The 19,923-nt window shown below is 40.9% G+C and overlaps 1 protein-coding gene across 1 annotated transcript in view; it reads right to left on the reverse strand.

Annotated features, from left to right (window-relative positions):
- MAPK9 (mitogen-activated protein kinase 9) overlaps positions 1-19,923 on the reverse strand; it is an 86,556-nt gene that overhangs the window by 11,471 nt on the left and 55,162 nt on the right. Inside the window, exons 4-9 of the mRNA XM_042782621.1 lie at positions 17,940-18,078; positions 6,978-7,143; positions 6,368-6,439; positions 6,205-6,234; positions 5,981-6,052; positions 1,118-1,300 (exon numbers count right to left, since the gene is read on the reverse strand). Coding sequence (XP_042638555.1) covers positions 1,118-1,300; positions 5,981-6,052; positions 6,205-6,234; positions 6,368-6,439; positions 6,978-7,143; positions 17,940-18,078 — 662 coding nt within the window. The remainder of the gene's footprint in view (positions 1-1,117; positions 1,301-5,980; positions 6,053-6,204; positions 6,235-6,367; positions 6,440-6,977; positions 7,144-17,939; positions 18,079-19,923) is intronic.

Raw genomic sequence — 19,923 nt, forward strand, 5'->3', positions numbered from 1 at the left:
GGTCACTGGGAAGAGGTAACTATGGGGAGGAAGTGGGAGGGGAGCTGTTGCATTGTGGTAAACTGTGGTCAATGACATGAGACAAAGTATATGTGAACTGAAAGTGAATTTGCTCTGTAAGTCTTCACCCAAATCACAATAAAAGAAAAAAAAAAGCTTTCAAGCAGCCGTCTAAGATGCAGCTAATGGTCTCCTGGTGTTGGAAGCAAAAAGAATGCAAGAAAAACAAGGGCATGTGAAAGCAATCAGCCATAGGCCACGATGGCCCTCGAGACCAGAAGAACTAGATGGTGCCCGGCTACCAATTCCAACCACTCAGGAAAGGATAAAATCTGGAGATCCTGGATAGAGTGGGAGGAAAAACATGGAATAAAATCCAAAAACTCAATAGTGACTAGAATTACTGGTCAGATGGAGTCTGATAAGACTCCCAATACTATGGTCCTGGAATATATTCTGCACCTGGAATAAAACTCACCCCCAGTGGCTGGGTCTCAGCCCAATATTTAACAAGATGTACACACAGACCACTCAACCCAGGATGACACACCCACATACTCTATGGTAATACATCCCTTAGAGCAATAGCTCACGGGGCACCAGAGGACCAAAATTCAAATTGGGAAATGCAGGACAAACAGGATTGCATAAATATGAGGGGCACAGGGGCAAGGGTAGGATGGGGAGGAGACTGGGTTAGGGTTGGACATGGTAAATGGGGAGTGAAACTAAATGTACACGTAACGTCGAATGTAAAACAAGCTCTTAATAATAATAATATCGTTTCTAACTTCAACTGGCTAGAATCTTTATTCAAGTGCTCTTTGTATCTGAAAAACTTTTAGAATCCTAATTCTTATAATTAACACAAGAGTCCGACTGATTTGAACTTTTTCTTTTGGCCAAAGGCCAAAGAATGTTAAACCATTTGAGGATAAAACTTCCAGGTCTTTCTTTCTACAACACCTGCATGTATCAAACTTCTAGACAGTAAATAACTAAGAGTTTAAACTATTTTATCTTCCAACATTCACAGGTTTTAGAGTACAAACATGAAAAAGTAAAAGCCTCCCCTGGATTGTGGGGAAAAAAAATACAAGAATAAAGAATTTCTTACTTTTAATTTTATCTCGTTCAGATTCTGATGGGAATATCCAATCTGGAAAGAGCTCCTCAAATTTTATTCCAGGATACTTTGGTCTGTTTTCCACATAATTCCTCACAGTTGGCTGAAGTTTCTTCATGAAATCTGCTGATGGTGTTCCTAGCTGCTCAATAACTTTATTCCATTGATCAATATCTAAGGTGTCGCTTGAGGAAAATACAACTGAAATACCTTTATATCCATATTACATGAAGTAGCATTACTCAAAGAAAAACTTAAATTATAATCATATCCATCAACAAATAATTAAATGGGCCATCCTGCTGGGTCAACAGAAGCCTTTAAAAATAATATTAAAATAAAATTTGGGTTTCCAATTTTAGACTATTTTAAAAAACTCTTACACTCTGCATCTTTATAAACTATGATTACCGTTTATTAGAATCAACATATTGAATCTATAAACCTTTCTACTCTAGATCAAAATAAAGATATCCTGTGATTAAAGAATACTTAAATGCTTGGCTGCTAACCTAAAGATTGGTGGTTTTAACCCACCCAGTGGCTCTGTGGGAGAAAGACCTGATCATCTATTTCTGACGATAGCCAAGAAAACCCTACGGGGCAGTTCCACTGCCTCATGGGGTCACTATGAGTTGGAACTGATTCAACAGCACTCAACAACACAACAGAAATAATTAGATTAACATGCCATTAGAGAAATATTACATAAGCAAATATGAAATCAATTTTCATACTAAAGTTACCTAAGACTCACAGCTTTCCAAAGCAGAAAGGAATCGAGAGACCTATCCAATTTGCAATGTTAGCTACTAGGGAAACCAGGCCCCTGTGAGGTGGACTGGACGGTTATGAAGATGGTTAGTGAAAGGGCAGCATCAGGGCCCTGGCTCTTCTATCCTTTCACCTACTCCTTTCCCACTAGACACATTCCTTCCCTGTAACTGAGTTTTGACTGAGCAATATCATCTTTGAAATGTCATTCTGTTTTTTTGTTATTAGTTCCCGATGAGCCAAGTCCAACTCACAGTGACCCCATGTGTGCAGAGTAGAACTGCTCCACAGGATTTTGAAGGCTGTGACCTCTCAGAAGCAGATCATCAGGCCTGTCTTCCACAGCACCTCTGGTGGGTTTGAATTGCCGACTTTTCAGTTAGAGGTGGAACACTTAACCATTTGTGCCACCCAGGGAATTTTTCATTCCCTTTTACTTGGTATTAATGACAACCATCCCTGCAATGCCCAGGTAACGCGATTTATTTTCTTTCAAAGTACACAACCTAGGTTTCAGTCTCAATTGTGCGACTAAACAATCAAAAGACATTAGGGAAGCCAATCTCCCTTGGGTCTCAATATCCTTACTTGTAAATGTAGCTCAGCCCATTGCACAGCAAGGTTGCTAGACTTTGGATAATGCGTGTGGAATAGTGATTTTGAAACTGTAAACAATTATAAAAGAAGATACAGGCCAGAAAAAAAAAATCACATAAATAGCAACTTTAAAAAGTAATCAAGACATGTCTTAGAAAAATGAAATGACTGCACTGTGAAATAACTGAGGGAACAGACACAGGAACTCAGTTCTTCCAAAATGTTAAGTTTCTGTAGACCTGCTCGGGAAAAGGGATTCAGACATTCACTAGTGCATCTCCTTAACTCCTGTGTTCCATACGTGGTGCTGAACCAGAATTATGCCTTAATTTTGCTTATCTATTTAGCCAAAATGTCACCCTTTTCCCTCTCTCCTTATACTTCCTACACTTTTTCCCCTCCTCACTCTTTTCTGCAAAAACTGAACCCATCAGAAGAGAATGTCTGCAGACCTCTGGGAATTTTCCCAACCCAGCAGCCTGCACAGCAATGACCATTGAGGGAGCAAGCTCTGCTAGGCTCTGGACTCACACATCCGGCCCACCAGAGGACATCACTCCTGCAGTTTCTTCTTGCTCCCAGACAGTCAGCATTTTGCTGTCCACTGGAGCATTCACATCACCATTCAAATTCAAACATAATGTTTTCTCCTCCCCTGTTATTCTCTTTTGGCTCCACATCCCCACTAGCTATTACCCTATTTCTTCCCTCTGTTTGCAATGAAATTATTTTTAAAAAGTTCTCTATACTTGTATCTCTAATTCCTTGCTTCCCATTTCTTATACATATTCCTATCGTACTTTCTCCCCTACCATTCAATGAAAACTGTCAGTGACCTCCACATCACTACATCCAATGGTCAATTCTCAAACCGTAACTTTTTTGACTTGTCAGCAAATGTGACTGGGTGTATCTTTCTTCTTGCAGCCCTCAGGGCACCTTGTCTCTTGGCCTGCCTGCATCACTGAAACTGATTCTCAGTTTCTTCCCCTTGTTCCTTCTCTCTCCACTACGCTAGGGGGCTTCATCCTTGGTCCTTTCTCTTCTTTCTCCACAAGCACTCATTACCAGCCTCAAGGTTTCAAATCTCATTGACAGAATGATGCCCTCTCTCCTGAACTCTACTTTTGATTGTCCTACCAAGGTTCTGTGAAGGTTCTACCTGTAACACAGATGCAGAGTTCAACCCCTTCTCACCACCTTCAGTGTACCGTCCTGGGTAGGCCTCTTCACCTCTGCTGCACAAACTGTACAGCTCTGTGCTGCTTCCCCTGCTACTATTATTGCCTATGGCAAACCTCAGTAGGGAAGCTGAAGGATCCCTTTAAAAGGTAAATTAGACAAGGAATCTAGAAAAAGGCAGGTGCTCCATCAATATCTGCTCAATTAATGAATAAAGGGTCATTTTTATAGACTAAAGAGGAGGTGGGAAGAAGAAAAATAACCTAGACATGCCTGGATGACCTTCTGGGTGTCTACATACACCACTGTCAGTAGATCCCATGGCCCTGAGGGGTAAGACCACAGGACTCTCATTTTACAAATGGAGAAACTAAGGCTCAGAGAGGGCTAGGATTTCTCTAGAACACACAGCTACCATGTGGAGAAGTCAGAACTTGGTTGGGACCAAGTGGCCTGGCTAAAGCTTTCTCTTTCTCAATCTCCAAGTGGGGACAGGATTTCCATTTTTATCCCAGGTCACGAATCTAAAGCTAATCTCTCAGAACCTCAGCCTGGTTTCCAAATCTTTTCTACACCAAGAATTTTAATCTAATATTGGAAAACACTGGCAAAATTTTATTTGAAATACAATGTTGATTTTTGTGATTTTTTTTTGAGAATAACATTAGATGACCTTATGTATAAAACTATTAATACTGACATTGCAAAATGTTAATATATAAAGTAGGAATTTTTTTTATCTAATGATGTTCTGAAAAACACATTTTTCATTTTTTGTGGTTTCTAAAGAAAATCTTTTTAAATAAAATAAGGAAAGGCACAAAATGTGTGCAATTTGAGAAAAACTGAATGTTAAACAGATACTTCGAAATAATTTATCTTTAGAATACATCAAATTTTCCCATTTTAATTGCGTTTTAGTAAACTAGCAAAATAAAGACTTACTTATTCACAGTCTGAATAATGAATCTTGAGAAAAGGATATGAAAAATTGCTAGACAATGTATTAAAATAAAATATAATGCATTTCACTTAATATAAAATCTATGATGTGGAAGGGAGCTCTGGTGGCATAGTGCTTAAGGCATTTGACTGTTAACCAGAAGGCTGGTGGTTCAAACCCACCGGCCACTCCTTAAAGGAAGGTTGGGCAATCTACTTCCATAGTGAAGGAGGGGTCGTTATGAGTAGGATCCAACTTGATGGCAGTGGGTGGGTTATGATGTGGAAAACGTAAAGAAAGATAAAATGATATGAATAAAATCTTTTCATTCCAAGTTTGTTTTATGAAGAATTTATATAAAAACTACCCTTAAAAAAAAATCACAAAAAACTAAAATTACTTTAATAAAATACATACAAAACATTGACTCCAAGGCTTGATTTCCTTTCAAAACAACTATCAATCTGTCAAAGGACAGAGATTACTTTAAGCTTTTATACCAAAAAAAAAAAAAAAAAAAAAATCAAAGACTAATGAAAATATTATGTAGTTAGAACACAAATGAAAAAAGCATACATGAAGAACCATGTTAGGGTAAAAAATATTAAAGATGGAAGAATGACTATAGGAGGACACAAAGCTATTGTAACTATCATATTATCTATTTTCTTTTATGCTATGTCATTAATATAGTTTGCTAACCACAGTGTAATATAAAGTTTTGCATTTTATATTTACTTAGACTTCCAATGGAGCACAAAATAGCTCTATAAATGAACTTCTATTAAATGCCAGCAGAATAACAAACAGGAAAATTTAACTCCTCACAAAATTTTCACTTAGCATTTTTCACTTAGGCCTTATGTAATATGCTTCAGATGCTTCAGTTCTTACTTTGAGGGAAAATGTTTTAATGCATACTTTTAACTAACAAAATAGTATATTAATTTAATCACACAAGCATACTGGCCTCTTAAATTTAGATAGCAATTTTCTAATTAAATTAATATAATTAATTAAATAAACATAATTTTCATTTAAATATCAGGCTATATTTGTCAAAGAGTAAATAATTTCTTATATATGTCCAGCTAGTTTTGATAAAACTAGGAGCTAATTTAAATGATTTAACCTAACACTAAGCTTCAACAAAATCATTATATGTAGTCAAATAAAAAAGAAAATGTAAAATTGAACCATTGGTTGTGACACTAATTTAACAAACGTAACAATGACCCGATTAGAACCCCACTTAGAATGATGATATTTTCCCTTTGTGCATTCATATAAGCAGTTAGAACCTTTCTGCCTTAGCAATGGAAAGCATGGCTGGGGTTCAAGATCCTGGGGAAGGATACGATCAGTGCCTTGGAATATCACACAACCTTTCACCAGTTCTCCCATGATGCAACCCACTGACCAGATATCAACTGAAAATAAAATGAAATGAAAAATTATGATGTGCCATGAACAAAACAAAGGTGAGAAAAAGGAATTCTAACAGTGTACTAAACATACAAATATGGAAAAATAAATTGCTAGCTAAGGGTGGACTTTTCATACAATATGAATGATTGCTGACCTTTATTTTTAACCTTTAATTTGCAGCAATCTGGGGTTTTAGTGCCAAAGATTCCAATACATTACAGCTTCAAACAAATAGACAACAACAAATCCAGAAATAAGCAATGCCCGTAAGGCCCCGGCCCCACCCTCAATGCTTGGTCGCTCCCTGTGAAGGATACAGTCTCTTCCCGGGAACAGGACTTTATGGAGGACCATTTCTGCCATGATGCACCCGACAGACCAGATGTCCACTACCAAACATCAGGGGATTAAAATCAAGCCCGATGCCCCACATGTCTTTTTCCCAAACCTCCTCCCAAAAGAAGTCCAAAACCATTCAGTGTCACCAGCTTGCCTACGGTACTCCATGCCTCTGACTGCTTAGGCAGAGAGCTCATTTAATTGCCTCTGCTGGGGTGGGGAGACGTTAACAGGGGATATCTGATTTTCTCTTACTTCCACAAGGAACCAACAGGAAGCCCACAGAGCTTTGCTTCTCTAAGTGGGAACATAAGTTACCAACCATCTAAATAAACATATGTATGCTATACTTTTATAAAATGTTCAAAAAAATTAGTATTTTAAAGTGAATTTTAAAAACTGAATTATTTTAACTAACAGGAATACATAGTTAATTATTTCTTGGCTATGGACTACGATATTCTATGTGTAATATAGTTCCCACATTTTATTTCATATAGTTCAAAAGAAAGAGGAAAAAAGTATTGATGTCCAATCACACTCTTGTCAAAAATATCACTCATTCTGTCTGACTCAGAAAGTACTCACCATTCTCCTTGTAACCCATGCCCAGGATGACTTCAGGGGCTCGATAGTACCGTGTTACCACATAGGGGGTCATCATGAAGTTAGTGCACGCTGTCCGGGCCAGACCAAAGTCGAGGATCTTAAGGGTGCAGTCTGATTTTACTACGATGTTGCTAGGCTTCAAATCCTAGGAAGAAATTGTTTAAATTAATAAATTCAAACAAAGAGTTCCTCTCAGGAGCTGATAAAGTAAGTAATACAAGATGAAGTGATTCATTTCTAGTTTCCTTTTCTAAAACCAAAGATTCTGGCAAAAATGAGCATTTCAGATAGAAATACAAATTACTAACATAAAATGATGTTCAACTTTCCCACACACATACATTCACACACTTGCACACACATGCCTACATACATACCACACATATAATATGCACACATACTTATACACACACACACACCAATATATAACACATACATGCATACACCTGTACACGCATACATACACAAACATATACCACAATACATACCATATACACATGTACATATACACACACAACCACAAACACCACTTTCAGTTAAGCATGTGGCAGTGATGGCAGAATGGCACAATAGCAACCAATGCAAGTGGTAAGAGAAATAGGCCCTTCCTCACACATTACCGGGGTGAGGGTATCCATCTGTGCTTCCTTTAGGTGGCTGAGTTTTTAAATTCGGAAATGTATATATTTTAGCACTCAGCTAAATTCAGTCCCTGAAATCCAACATGGCCTAGAAATAGCACAGGCACACGGACAAGGTAGCTGGTGTAACACTGTTTTTAACAATGGCAAGAGTGGAAACCACCTCCACAGGGACACCTGCAAGCAAAATGCCCCATCATCTCCAGACACTTCTATCTGTCAGAAAATTGTCATACTATACTAATTTTGTTGGAAAAACATACTTTACTGCTGAGAAATGGTGACAATAAGATATGGAACTGAGACATTTACATATGGTGCCTATACAAGGCACCACCTGTATGAAGGAAGAGGTGGCCTCTCTCCTCAATGATTACCAGTGGGGAGAGGGTTAAAGAGACTCAAGTACCTCAGAGCTCTTCCCACACCCACAGCCTCTCTCCCATCAGCATCCACAATACAATCAGAGTTATCTTTACAAAACTTAATAGGACTTTCAGTTTAAGATGGCAGAGCAAAGACTGTTCCGCCCTTCAAATCTTGAAAACCATCCCCAAACAAGGCAAACAAACACAAATTAGAAGACAAATGACATCTTGTTACACCTGAGTGGACATGGAAATGTGCTACTCAGACTTCCTACCACCCAGAAAGGCCCAGTGGTGGGCTGAATCCATCCCCATATCTGCACAGAGTCCACATTTCACAAGAGCTGCTCTCAGCCAGTGGCTGAGTGGGGCAGGGATACTGAGGCAGGCCCTTACCCCAGAAACACAGGACTCCTCTGAAGGTGACTTTGGGTTGAGGCCAGGCCAAAGCTTTCTCAGAGCTGTAGCCTGAGACCCTTCTCACCCAACCCGCCTTCCTGCCTCTCTCCTCCAAAGGGGTCAGACCTGCACTCTGGTAGCTCCCCTGCTTCTTCCAGCTCTATCCCCTCTTTCCCTCACTGGCATTCTCTTGCATGTGTAATCCCACCTTATTACCTACTTCTCTAAAGGCCTGCACTGATGGAAATGGTACTAAGAGTGTCTATGAAAACAGACAGCAAGATGGAGAGTGGGGACTGGCAGGAGAAGAGGATGCCATCCTGAGAGGTACGTAGGGCACAGATAACTCCCTGGCAAGTGTGAGAGACAACTGCTAAAGACTTCAGTGGTGCTAACCTGGGAAGGTACCATGATGAAGGGAAACAAGCTGCAGGCATGTCCATTTAGACATTTGAAGACAGGAAAGGGACAATGTATATAAGGACAGGGAGTGGGCTGGTGACTGCTCACTTGCATTGATGCCTTGCAGAGGGATAATAAGAGTAAGGGTTCTAACCAGCAATGGATGGCTAAGTATGAGAATCACTATGGACTACAAAGAGGTTCTGCTCACCTGCAGTGGTAGAACAGATGCAGTGGAGAAGCAAGCTAAAGATGTGCAGCTGTAGAGCTCCAAGACATCTGAACACTCAGCCAAGGCAAGTCTGTTATGCTAAGATCAGGGTTGGGATAACCTAAAGGTTGTTGGTTCAAACCCACCAGCCACTCTGTAGAAGCAAGACTGGGCAATCTACTTCCATAAAGATTTACCACCTTGGAAACCCAATGGGGGTCACTATGAGTCAGAATCGACTCGATGGCAGGCAGTGGGTTTGGTTTTCAGGACTCTAAAAAATAGGATAGGAACTCTGGTAGCAAAGTGCCTAAGGCACTTGACTGCTAACCAGAAGGCTGGCGGTTCAAACCCACCAGCCACTCCTTGGAAGGAAGGTTGGGCAATCTACTTCCGTAGTGACACTGCCTTGGAAACCCAAGGAGGGGTTGCTATGAGTCGGGGCCAACTCAACAGCACATAACAACAACAACAACAACAACAAAATAGGATGGTGACATCTAGATGGATGCCCCTGAGCACACTGGCTCTGCAGACCCTCTGAACCCTCAGAAACTACAGAATGCCACCTTTTCCTAGTAAAAGCTGGCACTCTTGCTTGCTGGATGCTGCTGCAGGGACACCGGAGGCCCATCCTCTCCACTTCTCTCCTGGCTTCCAGGCCAAAAGCTGGTGTTAAATCCCAGTGCAACCTGGCAGAACCTAATAAGGGAGAATATTGTCCACAGAAAGAGTAGCAAGGATGACCTGGCACCTACCAGCAGGACCCAGGGGAGCCCAGGATTTCAAAAGTGCTTAACTGAGGTGCCAGAAATTTGAGGCTTAGGTAAGCAAGAATCACTGACTTGGGGGCATGTTCTAAGGCCATGTGATTTAAAACCCTGGCAAGGACTCCAGGAGATGGGGCAAACTGGCTTAAAGTTTGGCTCCTGGAAGTCTGGAAAAATTACTAGCCACTGCTTATTGAGCTCTGGTGGCACAGTGCCTAAGGCATCTGACTGCTAATCAGAAGGCTGGTGGTTCAAACCCACCAGCCACTCTGCGAAAAGAAGACTGGGCAATCTACTTCTGTGTAAAGATTTACCACCTTGGAAACCCAATGGGTGTCACTATGAGTTGGAATGGACTCAATGGCAGTGGGTTTTGTTTTGTTTGTTTTGTTTTGATTAATTGAAGTGAAAAGGCCTGAGTTGTCCTGAAAGGAATAAAGAGGTTGAAGGGAGTGGTCAAGCTGGGATGAGAATATTACGTGAGGCCACAAAACCCACGAGATTATGTTCCACAGGAAGGCACAGAGGACTCTCCTTCATCCATGCCATCAGTGAGGGGTCCCAGCTCAGTGAGAGATAACTGTCCTCTACAGCTTAGGACATCAGACAATACCATCCTTGAGGGTAATGGTTTTGTTCTCCTTGATCTACTAGAGACCAGTAGACTTAGCTGCCAATAAAATCATCACAGTGTGATCACACAATGTGCAATGTGGCAACAATCACTACAATAACCATCAAGATGAAGAAGTCCATGGGGGCTTGACCCACAGGGAGGTGTGGAGATGCTTAATAGAGCATAGTGTCCCAAGGGGCAGCCAACAAGGATGCCACAAAACCATCTGAAACCAAAAAAGGTAAGAATGGAGAACTAGGAGGATGAGGTGGTTAACCCAATAAAACATCAACAGTCCTTGTCAATTCCTGGATCTGAGCCAATTTTCAGATCCAGAATCTATTGACTGAAGAAGTGTCCTAGGAGGAATGACCTTGCATTGTGGCAAGTGCACACTGTTTTGATTTCCCCAGTCCTTCTCTAAAGCTCTGGTGGTGTAGTGGTTAAGGCCACTTAGTTACTAGTGGCTTGTAACTAAAAGGTTGGTGCTTCGAACCCACCAGCAACTCTGTAGAAGAAAGATGGGGTAGTCTGATTCTGTAAAGATTTACAGACTTGGAAACCTGATGGGGGTTACTACGAGTCAGAATAGTTTCAATGGCAGTGAGCTTGGGCTTTTTGTTGTTCTCTAAAGGTACTTAGAGCCATTTACTCAGGAAAAGGAGAAATGCCAAGCACTGTGAGGACACAAGTTCTGAGCTGATATTGATACCCAAAGACGCAAAGCATCATCATGTCCCATCACCCTGAAACTAAGAGCATATGGAGCCAAGTAACAAATGGAGTCCTTGCTAGAATCTGACTCAGTGGGGCCCCTGGGTCCATAGACATACCCAGTAGTCACTTCCCTAGTCCTCAGGTATGTGACTGGAATTGATATAGTTGGCAGAATAATCCCTATGGGGGAGGTCAAGTGAAACTGTCCCCACTTCAAGAAAATAAATAAAAAGTCACGATTGCATCCTGAGGGGTACTGGGTTGGGGAAGATAGAGAAAATTAGCGGTACCATTAAAACCTAAAGGATGCAAGGATGGTTGTTAGGTGCTATCAAGTTGATTTTTGACTCACAGTGACCCCATATGACAGAGTAGAACTGCCCCATAGTTTTCTGGGCTATAATCTTTGTAGGAGCGGATGGCCATGTCTCTCTGTCCCAGAGCCTCTGGGTGGGTTTAAACCTACATTTTAGATAGCAGCCAAGTACTCTGCACCACCAGGGCTTCTTGCAGGGATGGTGGTCCCTCTCATTGGTGGATGCTGTTAAGTAGATTCTGACTCATGGTGATCCCATCTGTGCACAATACAATTGCTCCATGGGGTTTTCAAGGCTGTGACCTTTGTGAAACAGACTGTCAGCCTTTTCTTTGGAGCTTATTCTGGGTAGGTTCAAACTGCCAGCCTTTCAGCAATTAGTCAAATGTTTAAACATTTGTGCCACCCAGGGACTTTGATCTCTCTTATAATTCAGCTTAAATCACTAGTTCAGCCCTTGGAGAAACTAGATGGATGCTGGAGAATGACTATCGATTACTATAGCTTAACCAACTAGTAGTTCTGATTGCAGTTGCTGTGCCAGTTACAGTACAACTGCAAGAGTGAATGGGTAAGGTTTCAGGCATGGCATATGGCCACTGATTAAGTAAATGCATTCCTCTCCATTTTGATTAAAGAAGAGGATCAGAAACAGTTCACACTCACATGGGATACACAGGACAATTATTTAGAGCTTTGTCTTGGGCCTATGTTAAAGATCAGGACTCCCTGAACATCCCACAGAATACCTCAGTGATCCACACCCCAATGCCATCATGATGATTGGACATGATGAGCAAAAGGCAGCTAGTGCACTGGAGGGCTTAGTTAAGACACATAAGCTCCGGAGGAAGAATAACAAATCCTACAGAGATTGAGGGATCTGCCACTTCAGTGACTTTCTAGGGCTGCAGAATAGGACTTACCTTCCAAACTAAAAAAAATCAAATTGTATTTTATGACCCGTACCATCTTGCACAGTAGGTGGTAGGTCTCTTTAGGCTCTGGAGGCAACACGTTCCACATCTAGAAATAATGCTCCAGCCCCTATACTGGGTGGCATTGAAGGCTGCCAGTTTTGAGTAGAGCTGAGAATAAGAATGTGATCTGCAGCAGGTCCAAGTTGTATGCAACCAACCCTGCCACTTGGACCATATGATCTAGCAGTTAGAAGTGGGAAAAGAGGCCGTAAGGAGCTTATAACAAGCCCCAAAAGGAGAATCACAATGCAAGGCCATCCATAGACAGCAGAGAATTAAATACCTTTTGGGAACAGCTTCAGGTGTGTTACTGGATCCTAGTAGAGACAGAATATTGGCTGTGGAACACCAAGTGACTATGCATCTGAAATGGCCCAACAGCATTTAAGCTCTGTAGGGCCCACCAAGTCATGAAGTTGAATGGGCCCAGGAGCAGTACATCTAAAGACAGAAATGGTACATATGGGTTCAAACCCAAGCAGGATGAGAAGGCATAAGTAAGCTGCATGAGCAGCAAGCCCATATCCCATAAAACCTCTCCCACAGTAACATCATACCCCTCCCTCAGCTTGTACCTATGGCCATAAAGAGAATCCAATAAAGTTGTTTTATAAATGGACTGGCTTGGTATGTGGGTATGCAAGTTATAAATGGACAGTAGCTTTATTATAGCCACACAAAGGAGCAGTCTTAAAAGACAGTGGATATCTGGGTAGAAGAGGTGGCCTGAGGTAAGAATATATATTCCCAGATAGCAGTCAATGGCTTAGCCATCTGGTCAGGGCTTGGAAGGAAAGGAACTGGAAGATTGGAAGCAAGAAGATATGTGAATAGACATATGGGAGTGGGTATGAAGTGTAAAGATCTTTGTACGACATGCCAACGCCTACTGGACAGCATCTGCCATGAAAGAGACACTGAGTAACCATGCAGACAATATGACTGACTTGGTGAATAGATGCTACTCAGCCTTCATTATCAGTCATTCCAGAACTGTCACAACAGGAACATGAATGGAGTGGCAACAGTGGCAGAGGCTACATATGGCTCCAAAAGCATGGACTCCCACTTGTGAAGCCCCATTTAGCTACTGATACTGCTGAATGTCCAACCTGTCAGTAACAGACATCATTATTGAGCCCCTGGCACAGCACTACTCAAGGACACCAACCAGCCACACTGGACTCCTTCCTTCCTGGAGGTACTAGCAGTTTGCCCTTACATGGACAGATGGTAGATACCTATTCTGAGTATGGGCTTGCCTTTCTTGCCCACAGAGGCTCAGCCAGCACCACTTTCTTGGGGCCTTCAGAATGTCTTATTCATAGGTGTGAATTTCTACACAGCCAAACAGGAGCCTATTTCACACTGAAGGAGGTATATGTAGGCATGGCATCCAAAGGGCACATTATACACTGCACCATGCAGCAGAGCTAGGTTTATAGAATGCTGGAATGGCACAGCTAAAATGTCAGCTCAGAGGCAACACTGAACTACACTGGAGACTTTTATTTGGTGTTGTATGGAGCCCTGATGGCACAATGGTTGAAGGGCTTGGCTAATAACCAATAGGTTGGTGGTTCAAACCCACCAGTGGCCCTGAGAGAAAAAAGACCTGGTGATCTGTTCCTGTAAAGATTACAGCCTTGGAGACCCTATCAGGCAGTTCTACTCTGTCCTATAGGGTCACTATCAGTTGGAATCAACTCAATGGCACACAACAACATATGATGCTGTGCCCCCTGAAGAAAGAATACATAGGTTCAAGACTCAAGGGGTTGGAGCAGGAGTGGTCCACCTACCATCATGCCCCATGACCTAGTGCTTTCCTTCGTCACAACTCAGAGCTTTGTGGAGGTCCCAGTCCTCAAAGGGGACCTCCTGCCAAGGGTAGAGCAAAGGTCCTACTGAACTACAAGTTATAGCTTGTCTGCTGCCAGGCACAATTGACTCCTTGGGCCAGGGACTAGCAGGTGAGGAGAGAATCAACAAACTGGCAGGGTGAGCAAGAGTTAGGGCTACCTGTATACCACAGGGGCTGAGAGGAGTATGTGAGGACCCAGGTGCCCCAACTGGGCACTTCCTGGTACTCCGTGCCCCATTGAAACTATGCACAAACATGTGCAGTAACTCCAGACTAAGCCAAGGACATAGACCCACATGTCCATCGATACATAAATCAGTAAACAAAATATGGTAAATCCATATAATGGAATATTATTCAGCAATAAAGAGAAATGAAATTCTGATGCATGGTATGACGTGGACGAACCCTGAAAACATGCTGAATGAAATTAGGCACAAATACTGTATGATCCCACCTATATAAAAATATCTAGGATAGACAAACGTGTAGAAACAAAGGTTTATTAGTGGTTGCCAGGGGTTGAAGGGAAGGAGAAACGGGGAGTTACTACTTAAGGAGTACTTACTTTCCATTTGAGGTGATGAAAATGGATAGTGGTGATTCACAACATGGTGAATTCTCACTGAACTGTACACTTGAAAGTACTAATGGCTATATCTATACCTCTCTATATATTTTACCACAATAAAATTAAAACAAATAAACAACAAACAAGAAAGTGTGTATGTATGCATGAGGTATTATATACAGGAAAAGGGACTGGGAAAGTTTATACAAAATGGTTAACATATTAGTTAACTAATGGTTAATCACTTGGGACCTAGGAAGGGTAGGAGGAGTAGAAGCAAATAGGGGCCTTTCACTTTTTCATTTATACACCTGTGCTGTTTGAAACTTTCTCACAATGAGCATGCATTACATTTGTAAAGCAAACACAAATGTCTTCAAGAGCCTGGCAGGTCCCACAAATGTGTGCAGAAGGTAGGTATAAGACAAAGGGGGGAAGTGGCAAGAACAAGGGTGAACAGGACAAAGAAGTGCTCAATTGAATCATTTTTTCAGGTGTTCATAGGTTCCTAAACACTGTGCTGTCAAACCAAACACTTTTTTGGACCCCATCTAACCTGCTGTCAGGACCCAAATCGTCCATCAAATAGACATGTCAATGCTGCAGCTCTTACAAGGACTCTATTAACATGATGATACTGTTTTCTCATTCACCTCTGGGCCCCAGAGGGAAGAAACCAAAAAGGCAAACAGTTTCCTCTTACAAAATTAATAAGACCTAACATTCAATGGCACATAACAACAACAACATGAGAAATTATTCTAAAGCATGAATTCTAAAACAAAATAACGTATTTAAAAGATACCAAGAGTACCTTAATTTATGTAAAGGTCTATAAAAGTTTTAGGAAGAGACATTGAATAATATGTTGGGAAGTTATTACTTTCAATTAAAAAAGACTAATATTGCTATTTTTAAAGCAAATTCAGCAACATTATTTTAACTGAACACTTGGTGGCAGCAAAAAGCTATATTCTAAGTAACAGCATACTTTGGTTGGTGAATCAGGGTACTTGTCAGTCACCCAGCACCCTCTCCCCGCCAAGCACTAAGAGGACAAGAGATGCCTGCACCCTGGTCCTGGCCTCCTGTCCCTGAACTGATGCTCATGAGGAGGGATGAGGGCAGAGTTTTATCTGGCACCTTATCTGGCCTCCCACTCAGCAGCTGTTATGAGACCAACCTTTCCTGGCAACTAACTAACTGCTCAAAAGAATTAATAATACACGGTTCAAACCCACCAGTCACTCCTCGGAAGGAAGGTTGGGCAATCCTACTTCCGTAGTGATACTGCCTCGGAAACCCAAGGAGGGGTCGCTATGAGTTGGGGCCAACTCGACGGCACATAACAACAACAACACCATCAATAAACAATCCATTTTTCTCTTTATTAATAGGTTAATCTTTCTCATACCACTATTTTCCCCCATACACAAACGTTTACTTCAGAGAAAAGAAATGATTTTTTTTAAACTTAAAAAATATTATCTAAAGACTGTCAACAAAAGCAGCAAATAATTTAGAGATTGCTAATAGCATTTATTTCCAAGTAAATTAAATTATCTCTGCCTCAAGTCTCACTCAAAATTATGTTGTTGTTGTTGTGATGTGCCCTCGAGTTGGACCCAACTCATAGCGACCCCTCCTTGGGTTTCCGAGGCGGTATCACTACAGAAGTAGGTGTTAGGTGCCGTCAAGTCAGTTCCAACTCATAGCAACCCTATGTACAACAAAATGAAACACTGCCCAGTAAATATTCTATCATTCCTCAAAGATAAACATATCTTTTACCATATGACCCAGCATTCACATTCCTAGGTATACCCAAGTGACTTGAAAGCACGGACCCAAACTGCTACTCACAAACTTGTAAACCACCATTCACATTACTCATAAAAGACAAAAGCTAGAAACAACACAAGTGTCCATCAACCGATGAATGGATAAAGAAAATGGGTCCTGATACATGCTATGACATAGATAAACTTATAAACCATTATGTTGAAATAAATGAGACCCCAAAAGACAAATATCATATAATCCTACTTTTATGAAATCTAGGATAGGCAAATATGAATAGACATAAAAGTTTATTAGTGGTTACCAGGGGTTGGTGGGAGGGGAAAATGGGGAGTTATTGCTTAAGGTGTACTGCATTTCTGTTTGGGGGGATGAAGAACATGAAAATGGATGGTGGTGATGGTTGCACAACATGGTGAATATAATTAATGTCACTGAATTGCACACTTAAAAATAGTTAAAATGACAAATACTTTATTTATATACATTTGAACCACAATTTCAAAAATATTTATCATGATGTTCTGCTTGCAGAGTTGTACAAGTTAAATAATAATAAAAAGTTATAAAACCAGTTTAGAGATTTACATTATATCCCCATGGTTTTTAAATGTTACTTCCTGATAGATCAGGCACCCTCCTTTCAAATCCCAGTTTCCACCCAGGGAGGAGGCTACTCAGGGGCCATTCTAAACAGGCTGTAGAGTGAGGTACTCCCACAAGTGGGCAGGGATGTGGCTGAGTTTTAGGATGTAAGAAATAGGTATTTGGGACATAATTTAAGATTTCTCAAGCAACTATCTCCTTTTCTTCTTCAACTCTAATTCTTCTCCCTCCCCAAATCCTTACTCATTAAAAATGGGGTTTCAAATATGGCATAAATAAGTAAAATAATAGGATAATCTAGATAAATGGTTATCTGGTAGTTCTTTGTCCTATTCTTGCAAATTTTCTCAAGTTTTAAATTATATCAAAATTAAAAGTCAAAAAAAGTTTTCTGCAGTATTAGCTGAGCAGCAACACGACAGCAGAGCCGTGTGGTCCCTCCCTCCTAGCTGCATCCACAGTGCCTAGCATGCAGCCTGGATAAACCAGGTGTTCTACAAACGTTCTCTAAATACAACAATATTTTTAAATATAACACAATCCCATAGTCTATTTAGACCTTCAACACCGACCAAAAAAAAAAAAAAAAAGAAACTATTAAAGTCTCTTATCTCTGGAGTATTATAACAACAAAATGATTGTGATTTAAATAATAAGAGTAACATGGTATCACTACTTACTCTATGAATTATACCAGCTGAATGCAGATGTTTAATACCACAAAGCATCTGGTAAAGAAGGTAGGACATTCTTTCATGGTCCAACTCCATATGAATAACCTGACATAAGTTAGCATCCATTAATTCCATAACCAAATACCTGAGGAGAAAAAATTATCAGCCATGTATACATGAAAACCCAAAATTCCTCTATGGTTATTAAACCACAATTTTTATGAAACAGTAATAATTTACTTTCATATTACTGCACTGGCTGAAGTAAAAAGATAACTTGTTTTCACTAAAACATTTATAAGTTATCTTGAAGAGAAGTAATGTTTAATGGAACTTTGTAAAAATTTCCCAAAAATATAAAAATAACTTAAAATGTCTTCCAAGTTAAAGACAAAACAACTTTTACATCACGGTAAACAGAATCTTGTACATTCAAATTTTTGTACATCGTAATTCTTTCGCTATTGGCTCATTCATACCAGCACATAAATCATGCAGTTTTTTTCCCTCAAAAATCTTTTGACCCTTTCCCCCACCAGCTTCTGCCCCATTTTTTTTCCCTTTGCAGCAAAATTCTCCAATGAAGTGACCACACTCACCACTTCCAATTCTTCTCTCATCTTTCTTAATGCCTCTGCCATCAGGCTTTTGCCCCTACCACTCTTCTAAAACTGTCTTCCTCAAGGACATGATGATATCATGGTGCTAAATCCAAGGGCCAATCCTCACTTGACCACACAGACCATAGTGCCCTGCTCGTGGACATAGTATCTTCCTTGACTTCTAGGCCATCGACTCCCTGGTCTTTTTTTCCTTCCTCCCTGATTGCTCCTTCTCAGTCTCTTTGGCTGGAACCTCTTCCTCTCCCCAATTAACCACTGGGGTGCCCAGCATTCAGTTTGTGGCCCTCTTCTCTTAAATACATTCATTTCCTTGGTAATCTCCTCCAGTCTTGCAGCTTTAAATATTATTTATAGACTGTCAATTCTCAAATCTGTATCTTCAACACAGACCTCTCTTTTAAAACCAAGATCATACATCCAACTGCCTACACTTCACATTTCCACTTGGATCTCCAAGAGACCACTCAAAACCCACATTCAAAACTGAACTCCTGATACTACACTTCCTCCTACCAAGCCTGCTCTTCCTGTAGCCTTTCTCATGTCAGCTAGTAGCATCCTCATCCTTCAAATGTTCAGCCAACAATCATAGTGCCATGGTCAACTCCTCTCTTTCACATCACACATCCTATCCATCAGGAAATACTGTCACTCTACCTTCAAAACAGTTACAGCATCCAATCTCTTTTCTGCACCCTCACTATTAGCCCTCTGGTCTGAGCTGAGCCACCACAGTTGCTCACCTGAATTGCTACATACAGTAGCCCCCTAACTGGTCTTTTTTGGTCTCCACCCCACCCCTTAGAGTAAATTCTCAACCCAGAAGCTACAGTTATCCTTTTAAAACATAGGTCAGGATACTCCTCTGCTTAAAATCTTACTTTGACTTCCCTTAGAGTAAAAGCCAAAATCCTCACAGTGGCCAGCAAGGCCCTAGGAAGTCTGGCCCTAACACCTCTCTAAGCCCCTCCTCTCCTAATGTCCCCATTTTCCCTCTATTCCAGCCACCCTGGCCTCCCTGATGTTTTTGGAACACAGCTATCCTTTTACTTTTCCTCTGCACTGTCTTCAATTTCCTCATCTTTGGCTGTGGTGGTTGGTGCATAAATTTGAATAATAGTCATATTAACGGGTTTTCCTTGTAGGCGTATGGATATTATCCTATCACTGACAGCATTGTACCTCAGGACAGATCTTGAAACATCTTTTGTGATGATCAATGCCACACCATTCCTCTTCAAACTGTCATTCCTGACATAGTATATCACATGGTTGTCTGATTCAAAATGGCCAAAACCAGTCCATTTCAGCTCACTAATGCCGAGGATATCAATCTTTATGTGTTCTATTTCATTTTTGACAACTTC

The sequence above is a fragment of the Orycteropus afer genome, unplaced genomic scaffold (assembly GCF_000298275.1).
Source record: "Orycteropus afer afer isolate SDZICR_OR568_19922 unplaced genomic scaffold, OryAfe1.0 scaffold00393, whole genome shotgun sequence".
NCBI classification, from domain to species: Eukaryota; Metazoa; Chordata; class Mammalia; order Tubulidentata; family Orycteropodidae; genus Orycteropus; species Orycteropus afer.